Consider the following 11,313-nt stretch of genomic DNA (forward strand, 5'->3'; position numbering starts at 1 on the left):
CCGGCACGTGCACTTCAGCCGCAGGTCCACCTCGGAGCTCAAGTCCTGGGCGTCCACGAGAGCGCCCCGTCTCTACAGCACGGCGCAGTGCCTGGATCCAATTGTACTAGGGGGTAGTGTGAACCAAAGGGCATAAAATGAACCAAACGATACTTTAGAGGGTTATCCGGACTTTAGCTATAGTTGAGGGGAGTAATTTAGACTTTAGAAAGCATAATAGATCCAATGGACATTGGGTATGAATATTGATGTCTATGGGTTGGTGGTCAGATCTTTCTAATTTTTGTAAGCATTTCTATGATTTATCTATTGTTCTAGAGCGTCTTGTGAAAATTAATATGTCTAATAGTAACAGTAAGTTGTTTCATTAACATATACATATCAGGTTTGTAGTACATGATGTATGTCGTACAAGTCAGTTCCCTATGGAAAACAAAGAATATGAGGAGCCAATTAATGAATTGAGATGCTATTATGTACAGCTTCACAGTCATGTCACGAAGAAGCGAACACCCCACAACTACCCGGCGCACAGCCCGCCGTCGGCGCTCTGCATCGTCACGTCGCCGTCGACGTCGTTCATGTAGGCGGCGAGGTTCATGTACTGCTCCTGCTCCTGCTCCCGGTTGGGCTGCCTCCACCGCGAGCGGCAGACGACGCACGTTGCCGCCCGGCGCGCGCGGCTGCGCTTCCACCGCGCGAAGCACTCTGCGTGCACCGCGTTCCGGCACGTCCTGCACGTCAGGATCGCCTGCGGCGCCGGGGCCGGGGCCGGCGCCATCTCCTCGAGGCACACCGGGCACGCCGCGCCGTCGAGCGGCCTCCCCGACGACGCCGCGTCCTGGCGGCCGTCGGCGGCCTTGCTGCCGGCCGGCCGGGCGGACCAGAGCTGGTGGAACCTCTCCCTGGCGCGCGCGCCGGCGAGCACGTCCGGGTGCGTGGGCGTGGCGACGAGTCGCGCGACCTGGCACGGGCGCAGCGTCTGCCTCCAGACGCAGGCCTCGTCGAGGGAGAGGCCGAGGACGCGGAGCAGGATGAAGAGGATGTGCTTGCAGGGCACGGCGGGGTCCGGGCACGTGCACGCCGGGGCGGTGGACAGCGTCACCGTGTACACGTTTCCCGTGGCGCCGAGCACGAAGAACTCCGCCCCCGCGCGGTGCAGCAGCCGGAGCTGGTGCTGCAGCGCGCGGATGATGCGGTTCGCCACGCGCCGCGTCGCCGCCTCCTCGTCCACCGCCGCCGCGGCGAACGGGGTGGTGGTGGTGTTCGACGTCGCCACCGGCTCCATCGGGGGGTGGCTCGTCGTATCTGGCGTGGCACGGCGAGGTGCCGGAGCGGCTGGCTATGTAATGCCGGGTGCTCCCAAAAAGCCCGGATGCGTTGAGTGCCGTGGGAGAAGACTGTTGCGAGGGCGAGAATGGCGGCGGAGTGAAGCAACCTGCAACGGCGAAGGAGGAGGAGGCAGGTCCGGCAAGTTACCTTTGGGTTCAGGTTTGGGAAAGCACGAAGAACAATCCTTCCAAGTCTCAATGACCAGGCATACCAACCAAATCATGGATTAGCGGCTTTACTTTGCCGGAAACAGAGCAGTGTTGTGCTTGAGAAGGTCACCTTGAAACAGGATGATGCCTGAGGTTGCGCAGTTTGACCAAACGGCAAAGAGTTACAGAATGGATCGGACGTGTTTAATTCAAATTGGAAATGGCGTAGTAGTATTTTAAAATTTTAATTAAATGTAGCAGGGAGAAGAGAGAAAGTAGAAGTTTCGGATGTGCCCCCACAGAGGAGAGAGTCACCATTCTCTTATTCAAGTTCCGCATTGGTAGAGCATTTTGCAGGTCGTTTCCGCGGGCCTTTCTGTGGAGCAAACGGACGCTGGGCCGGGTTGCATCAGGCCTTGCTCGGATGCATTTGTTGCTAATGGGCCTGCCGGCAAGGCCACGGCTACGGCCTTTGTTCCGCCCATGTAAACAAAGGGTGTGCTGGGCTGTGCTTCGTTTGTGAGCTGCCTGCGCGCACGACGGCCCACAGGAAACCAAGTGACGCAATCTCCCGTTGCGCGCCGAATCCGGCAAAATTCTACTGAGAAAATTAGATCTGTACCATTAAAAGATGCAAACTTTTAAAAAAGTACTACTGAAAGTTTCAACTATAAAAAAGTACCACCAAAAGAATGCTCCGTTATTAATTTTTATACTACACTTGATTATGCTCAAATTATTTTTTTATTTTTTCTCTCAGAATATTTTGTCGTGTTCCGGGAGCATTTTTCTTTGTTAGAAACAATTTCTACTTTCAAAGAAATATATGTCTTATTTGGAACATTTTATTTTGTTCGAGAATGAATTCTATTTCTGAGGACGAACAACCTCGTTATGAAATTATTTTAGTAGGCACGATGCTGCTTTTGATCTACTTCCACGTCGAGGGCAGTGAAGATATGTATAGTGGTACGGAACATATAGAGGCGACTAAAATCATGTCACATGTGCAAATCAAGAAACAAGGCAAACTATAAGTTTATAACCTACTCGTCTAATGGCTATATTTAATCTTAATTTAACTCCTGCGTCTTTTACTATGAGAAAAATAACAAAAAGCCAGACTCGTGAGAATACTCCCGTCAGACTGGTTCAAGGAGGAGTCCCTCCGCCTCTCCCTCCTTTTTGTTATTTTATTTAGCTAGTGTAGTAGTCCATGACCCATTTAGTTAGCTCATGAATAATTTATAATATTCCAAATAAGGTATGATTTCAGCCCATCTAACATGTTTAGATGAGGTAGTTTGAGTATTTTTTTATTTTCTTTCCTTTAGACATTTACTTGCATTTTCTTCTCCTTATTTTCTCGTTTTTATGTTTTATTTTTAAATTTATTTTTTCCATTCATTCTCGGTTTCTACGTGCTATTCTTGGATCAAGGTTGAGCAGAAGTCGGCCTATCTTGACCGCCAAGAATGACGGACAATGATGAAGAATACAACCGCTGCAACACTAGGCTTAGGTCCGTAGCTCAAGGTCATGTTATCAAACAGGTAATAACAGAATAATGCATCATCTGCAGAGCTGATGACATGATTGTGACCTCTAGCAGCGACAAGTGATAGGCGACTATGTCTACGAACTACAGTTTAATAGAGGGTGATGAAAACAATCATACCCCAATTATCATGGATCAGCGCAGCCAAAGAATGAAGGAAATAAAGAAAAGGAAAAGGAAATGGAAGAATCATGCAAGGACAATAGGGCTAACATTGAAGGCAAGCCAAAGTCAATGGGGAAAAATTTAGGCAAGGGAGGAAATAACAGTGTTGGGAGTAGTGCACCGGGCACCTCACAAGCTACAACAGTTAGGCCATCTCCAATAGTTAAGCTAGTACACTAGCTCTAAATTTGTCCACCTCATTTAAAAGATAGCAAAAGATTACCTCTTCATTAGTTTATCTTAAAGCACATTATTTAAAATATCTTGGATCCTACAACCTCTCTCTCTCACTAATAAAATATGCTGCCCACTTTTTCTCCACGAGGCTTCCTCCAACGCGCCAGCTCTAAGCCAGCTCATAGAATCTTTTAATCGATGAACAGGGCATGCTAGCGCTTTCCTTCTCCCCTGCTCCCTCCGTCCCAGCGCAGTCTGAGGATTCAAAATTTGTCCCAAAATAAGTGTATTTCTCGCTTCCAATACAATTCTATCTCTATCTCTCTCATCCTCTACCCCTCCTCGTTTTATGTGCACTCTCTATTTTTTACCTTTCCTTAATTCTCATGCTCAACTCCTAAAACTATACTTAGAACGGAGAGAGTATCTCGCACGCTTGCCAATAACTTCTCTCACAGCACCTTGCCCGAGCATATGCCGGCACTGTGCCGAGCTTCTCGTTGCTGGCTTAGAGCTAGCTGCTGGCTCTTACTGTTGGACAAGATCTAAGCTAGCATTTGAAGAAGAGATAGTACACTCTCTCTTCTCACCTTCTCTTTCTTCTACGCAAGTAAAATGATGAGTTGGACTCTTATAAACTAGCTGAGATGGTCTCGTTGAGGAGGCTTTACTGCCCATACTGATTGTGCCGGTACTTGAAAGGTTCGTTCAATGGTGGCCTTAAAGCCAACAGGGTGTGCAGATAGTACTAGAGCTTGGGTAGCTGAAACATTTTATAAGCAGGCAGCTATTAATCCAAGGTAGGTTGCAACTCCAGTGAAGCAAGCAGCCAATAAACTAGTTGATGTTGTTTCTCATATGCACGCTATCAACCCTGCACCATTGCCGACTGGCAGTGGCGGAACTGGGGGGCTGGCAGGGGCCATGGGGCCATGGCCCTCTAAAAAATAGAAAATCAATATATAGTATATAATTAGTTGATAATGTTAGATCAAATTTTTATACAAAAGCAATGCGAAACTAAAGGAAAGATTGGTTTTTCTTTGGCAGAATAGCCTTTTTGTTCATGAACTTTTAGTCGAGGGTCAACTTCATCCCTTAAACTTTCAAAATGACTGTTTCAGCGTGCAGCTTAATTGAGTCCTTCGTTCAACGTATCTGGCCACGTTAGCAACCATATCAGTATCCAAATGTTTCTATTTGTGTAGCAGCAATATATATTGGTTCACACATACTTAAGTAACTTTTGTACATGTATAATAAATATGTTCGGATCAACTCCCTTGTTTCATCAAGATGAAATTTTTATAATAATCAAATTTATAGAAATATTATTTTTTATAAACCAAGCTAACTAGATGTGATAAGGCGTGCCAACATGGCATGCCATACGGAACAAAGGATTCAATTGAGCTTGATGGAGAAATTTGAGCACTTAAATAGTCGTTTAAAAGTTTAGGGATGAAGTTAAGCTTCGGCTAAAAATTTAAAGATAAAATTAATTATTCTGTTATATATATTTGTACAACTCCCTTAAATTTTTTTTCTATATTTGTACAGCTTCCTTTAATTTTTTCTCCAGTTCCGCGTTACTGCCGACTGGTTCAGTTATTCCTACTCGCAAGAGCAAGAGGAGTTCGTTGACAGCAGATCAAGAGTCTATATACAAGGCTGAAAAACTCAAAGCCCGCGGGAACTTGGAGGTTTCCAACAAACAATATTTTATCCAGAGGGACGCACTAGCTTTGGTTTTGAGCTTTGTTGCAGCGCATTGATAAAAAAGAGAAGAATATATTATTAAAGCCAAGAGCCATGAAGTTCATCACGTATCATGAATGGTCCTTTATTTTCCGTATTGGCCAATAATGTTGAACCATTGTTTGGTATAAACTTAAAGTTTGTTTGTAATAATTGTGAACTGATATCCCTTCTATAAAGGGTCTAAAGCATCAAGAATTTTATCTCCACTATAAAATAGAGATAAGTTCAATTTTCACCCTCAAACTTGTATAATACTCCGATTTTCAACATTCTACTATAAAATAAGATAACGGAGGCTGTCCAACCGTCGAAACCGAATAAATTTGACGGTTTGGGTGGTTTTGTATCTTTTTTAAAAAATAAAAATCAAAACTAATTTATTTTAAATTGTAAAAATATGAAACTGGTACAAAAAATTTCTAAAAATTTAACCTATCTATTGGAGATTTATTTGAACCTTATTTACTCAAAAATAATAAGCATAACTACAAGAAAATAAATACTAGAAAGAGAAAAAAATTGAATCCGAACTGACAAGTAGAGTGCCAATAGATAGGTAAAAATGTTGGCACCCATTTCATATTTTCTAATTTAAAATATGTTACTTATGAATTTTTAATTTAAACTTAAATATTTTTAATTTTCATAAAATGAAAATAAACCACCTATGAAAGCACTGAAGGTGTCAAATTTGTCCGATTTTAACAGTTGGATAAATCTTATTATCCAGTTTAATTTTATAGATTTTTATTATAGTTTGATGGTGCAAAATGGATTTAGAAAAAATAACAAGTGACACCGATGATTCCATGAACCTCTGCCGCCAGCACGAGGCTAGACTGAATGGTACACGAGGATACGAGCTGCTGCACTAGGCTCGGGCTACTGATAGCTCGAGAGGTCGTGGCATCAGCCAAGTAGCAATACGTAGCGCGCAAATCGCTAAATGTACGTGACACAGCTACTCCGGCGACAAGGAACAATAGATGATGAAAACATTACAGATTTGGGGGGCAAGACACGAGAGTAATAAACGGGAGGATGATACAGAGCATACTGTGGTTGAATCGAACCCGCTAGTTAATTCAGAGGATGGAACGAATTTTTTGACAAAGCTAGCAAAAATGTCAAATCATCACTGCGGACAGGCTCGCTTCTAGGAGCTGTCAGGAGTATACAGCCATACAGGTGATGACTCGATCATCATATTATTCCAGCTTGCTGTTTATTAGTTGTGGCCATGCATGTGTTCTGAATTATGTCTGAACGTCATTCTACAGAGATACGGTGGTACGACCGTACGACCGATGCTCTTACTGAACAGCGTACCACTGTTTGCCAGGTGTACTATCCTTACTGCTCGTATAGTCTTTAGCACATGCGGCTGCACTCAGCTAATATAATAGGCCCTAGCTATTTCAATGAAGACAAGGATGAACTGGTCAGGTGAATAACAGTGCACGATCACCCTGCTGCCTGCAGTTCTGATCTGAAGGAGGACACGATGTTGAGAATTGTTTCGCATTGATTGGCACAAAGCAAACGTGGCCCGGCTCTTCTCGATCATCTGCGAGTCATGCATGTACATGTACTAGTACCAGCAACTTCATCATGGGTCCTGATCATGTATGCTGGAATCTCCGGAATTTTTGCGTGGGTGACATGGTGAGATCCGTCCAGGGTCTGTTTGGAGGAGCTAAAGTTGAGTGCTAAATTTTCACATATATTAGCACTCATACACATGCTCTTGGCTAATGTTTAGCCCACCCCATTAGCATTTCCATTTGGATACACAAGTGCTAAAGTTTAGCACTTTCACCTATTAGCACTTAGATCCAAACAGAACCTTAATTAGTGTTTTTTACATAAACCGATAGGGAAATTACATATTCTTCTGCCTGTCACTACAGGAAAATAGGATATTTTCGTCGGCCAGAAGCCGACGAAAATAGGCCCAATGCCGTCAAAAATAGCTATTTTCATCGGCCAACCGACAAAATTAGGCCGACGAAATAAATTTGACGAAAATAGGCGTTTTTTCGTCTGTTGCCGACGAAAATCGGCCAATACGGTCGACGAAAATATGGTCCTATTTTCATCGGCCTGCATAGCCGACGAAAATAGGTAACTATTTTTGTCGGCTTACCTGGCCGACGAAAATAGCTCACGTATTTTCATCGGCCAGTGTCCGACGAAATTACTTGAACTATTTTCGTGGGCCGCCTAAGCCGACGAAAATAGTTACAGGTATTTTCGTCGGCTATGCAGGCCGATGAAAATACTGCCAGTATTTTCGTCGGCCAATGTAGCTGACGAAAATACTGGATTGTCTCCATTATTTTCGTCGGCCACCTGGCCGACGAAAATACTGGCACCTAAGTAGCAGCAGCAGCTACCTGATGCCCAATCATAAGCATATCCATAATCCATCAACATACAATCACCAAATACATCAACATACAATCACCAAATACATCCAATAAATATAATTAAAGAACGAGAAACGATGCCAAATGATGTCGATAACCTCCAAAGTAGTTACTTAACATACATATCCATAAGCAGTTATAACATATCCATAACATATCCATAAGCAAGGTAATGCAAGTTATCCACCGAAGGTAATGCGATGCCTAGACTTTCGACACGCTCCCCTGCTAGGCCTACATGGCAAGTGCAAGAGCCTACAACGCAAAAACACAAATCAAGGAAGAGGGGTAATATTATGACCGCTGCCGCAGTCACCTCCAGAAATGTTACGCGCTGCCGATGGTGGCGTGGACGGGTTGGCAGAAACTCCTCGAGGATGAGTACTCGTCGAACCCTGATTATAGAAAAATTTAAATCTATTTAGTACGCATATGTAAGACAATTTGAGCATTGCTAGTTATACGATATAATTACCACTTGTGGAGACGGTAGACGCACGTACGGTACAAAAGTCGGAGGTGGATGAGGAGGCGAAGAAAGAGGTGGCAAATTAAATTGTGAGCCAAGGGTAGCCGCTAGCATTTCCTAAAAACCGATAGGAGATTAAATATCTTATAGCAATGGAAAGTGCATAAGGACTTGAAAAAATATCAAACTTGCATAGTACCTGAATTTGTCGTTGTTGAGCGAAAAAATCTTGCATGTACTCATGTTGTTGCCTTGCCCACTCCTCTTGCCTCTGCATCGCCTCTCTATGCTTCCTTATCTCCTCCTGCAGTAGATTTTCCCTTTGACTTTCCCGTTGGTAGCCCCGAGAATTCTGAGTGGACTGGGAACACCTTGCCTCACTCAAAGCACCACTTGTATCAATAACGCCATTCAACATGCTGAACCTGCCATGTTTCTTCCCTCCCCCGCTTGAGTATAATGCACCGACATCCACATCACTCCTCCTCCAATCGTACTCCTCCCCATGACGTGCCACCATTTCATCACCATATCTCGCCTACCATTCAGGCAACCAATAATAAGATTATATTCAAATCATCGCTTAATTGAAATCAAATTATTTTACTAACAAGAGTTTGTGTGGCATTCTCACTGCAAAGCAACTCTAGCTGTGTAGGATCTGCGCCGTGGGGCACGCGGGGGCAGGGGCGCGCGCGGGCAGGGGCGCACGGGCAGGGGTGGACGGTGGGCGGCGAGGCGCACGGGGCGCGGGGCGGCGGTGCGGCGGGGCGGGGCGCGGGGGGCGACGGCGGTGGCAGGGGCCGCGAGGCGGCGGCTGGGGCCGAGGCGGGCGGTGGGCGGCGGGGCGGCGGGGCGAGGCGGGCCGCGGGGCGGCGGGGCACGGGGCGGCAGGGCGCGGGGTGCAGCGGCAGCGGCGGGGGCCACGGGGCCGAGCCGCGCGGGGCGGCGGCGGGGGAGGTGGCGGCGGGCTCGGGGGCGGGCGGGCGCGGGGTCTTGGGCGCGAGCTGAGAGGAAGGTACTGTGTGTGGGGGGGTCGAACCAGATCCGCGCGGATGGGTATTAGGGTACAGCTATTTTCATCGGCCCACGGGCCGACGAAATTACAGATATTTTCGTCGGCCTGGGCCGGGCCGACAAAAATAGTATGGTTGTTTCGTCGGCCCAGCCTCAGCCGACGAAAATAGGACCAGTTTTTCGTCGGCCAGGCCTTAGCCGATGAAAATAGGGTTAGTTTTTCGTCGGCCAGTGAGGCCGACGAAAACAATTTGTAATTTCATCGGCCTAGTTTGCCCGACGAAATAAATTGCATATTTTCGTCGGCCGACGAAATTAAGCTAGTTTGATGCAGTGTGTTATCGCAGAACGTATAAAAATGACACAAGAACATATATGGAAATTCTACCGCTAGGGAGATGAAACGAATCGGATTCCCGAATCGAGGAATCCGACTCCCTGTATCATCGTGATAGTCCCTGGATCAAGCGCTATCACATACAGAACTCATTTCAGGCATAATATCACAGTCATACTCTTCATAAGGTCAAACATGGGTTTAATTATTACATAAATCCAAAGGATCTGTAGTACGGAATTTATTACAAGCATCTCGGCTAGAACGAACAAGCAGGAAGCGCAAAGCGGTAGCTAGGTCTTCGGCCGCCCATCCTCTTCGGGAACCTCCTCCACAGGCGACTTGAGCGTAGCTCGGGCCTCAGTCGTACCAACCGTCGTCGTTGGGGTCGAACTCCGGATCGGATCCTGCATCGTACCAGGCTATCCCCAAGGAATGGGATAGGTTCATGTCACCATCTGAATGCAAGCTTTAAAGTGGACTAGTCTAATGGAAATACAAAGCTCAAGAAGTATAGCTGAGGTTTTCCTATGCATGCAATATATATATACAAGTATACACATCTTCTTCCATTCCTGACTCGGGCCCTTCGGACATCCCGGACTCCTGGTCAACGCACACCTTCCGAACCACCAAGTCGATGCGAGAACTCCCTCTCCTCGCATCTCAACTGCCCCCTGGCAGGAAGTTATACTAGAGGGAGGTAGAAGTCATGAGTAACACTAACTAATAAGAGCAACAGAAGAGTAGGGATGTCCATGACCGAGGACGCGGCTATACGTATAGTTTTCACCCTGCAGGGGTTGTACACCTGGACCCACACGAATCGACACTAGCCGGAGATCAGCCGACCAGCGTACGAAACACCGGTCTACCGAAACAGAACTAGGAGCCACGGCACCATCCGGCTTTCCCGGGTCTTGGGCGCATCCTCCCACGGGAGGTCGCCCCGGGACTGTGAAGCCTCCCTTGCGTCTCGGGGAACATGAGGTCAGCACCTCCTTCCCCTGCACTGATACTCGATCCTCCTACTGGCTTGGTACCGCGCTTGCTAACCCCGGACCGGGCCCACCCTCATAATGGGTAAGTGGTGTGCACGCTTAACAGATTCCCACAAATCATAGTTACTCTCACCCGGTCCTTAATTACCGAAGCGGGCATCTTCGCCAAAAGCGTATCCACCACGGTGGTCCGCGACTGCACCCTTTGTCAGACCCGGGGCCACGGGGCTGTGTACATCAAGGAGTCCGTATTGGGCTAGGGGATAGGACGTGTCCTGTACCTTATTTATGTTGTATTCTACCCGCATGCGGAGTAGAACTAGTCGATACAAAAGGAAACTACTCGAGTTGTACTTGAGTACGATTCCTAAGCTAGTATCAGGCTGGGATTCATGTAACCCTGTCCCCCCGGATATATAAGGGCAGGCAGGGACCCTCTCAAAAATAAGATCACCAGATCAACATCAAGGCAATACAAACCATTATACAGGATGTAGGGCATTACGCATATTGCGGCCTGAACCTGTCTAAATCTTGTGTTGTCTGCACCTTCGAGTTCCTGATCTCGGCGCACCCCAACCCAAAATCTACCACTTTGGGTATACCCCTCGGTGGGCAGCCGGATAAAACCCGACAGCTGGCGCGCCAGGTTGGGGGACGCATCAGAGATCCGCTGGAGAACTCGATGGCTCTTTTCAAGTTCCCTAGTCCCGTGCTCCCTGAGGGCACAACTTTTGTTTTTGGCTCGTGGGTCTGTGTTGCCAATGGCGCGGGCGGATTCCGTCAGCACATCGTCGACGACACCATCAAGCTAAAAACACTCACCGCAAGGCTCGATGACTTTGTTGATAATCTCGACGAGTTGCCGTTTTTTGATTCTGCCAGGGAAACCAGGGCAGAGTCTGTCACTACTGTTCC

The 11,313-nt window shown here is 46.8% G+C and overlaps 1 protein-coding gene across 1 annotated transcript; it reads right to left on the minus strand.

The window, feature by feature from the left end:
* Positions 1–324: 324 nt before the first annotated feature.
* Positions 325–1,553, minus strand: LOC112890180 (mitogen-activated protein kinase kinase kinase 1). Its single transcript, XM_025957058.1, has one exon. It carries the CDS (start codon positions 1,286–1,288, stop codon positions 521–523), a length of 768 nt encoding a protein of 255 aa, XP_025812843.1. The 5' UTR covers positions 1,289–1,553; the 3' UTR covers positions 325–520.
* Between the last annotated feature and the right edge of the window lie 9,760 nt (positions 1,554–11,313).

The sequence above is a fragment of the Panicum hallii genome, chromosome 4 (genome assembly GCF_002211085.1).
Source record: "Panicum hallii strain FIL2 chromosome 4, PHallii_v3.1, whole genome shotgun sequence".
Classification (NCBI taxonomy): domain Eukaryota; kingdom Viridiplantae; phylum Streptophyta; class Magnoliopsida; order Poales; family Poaceae; genus Panicum; species Panicum hallii.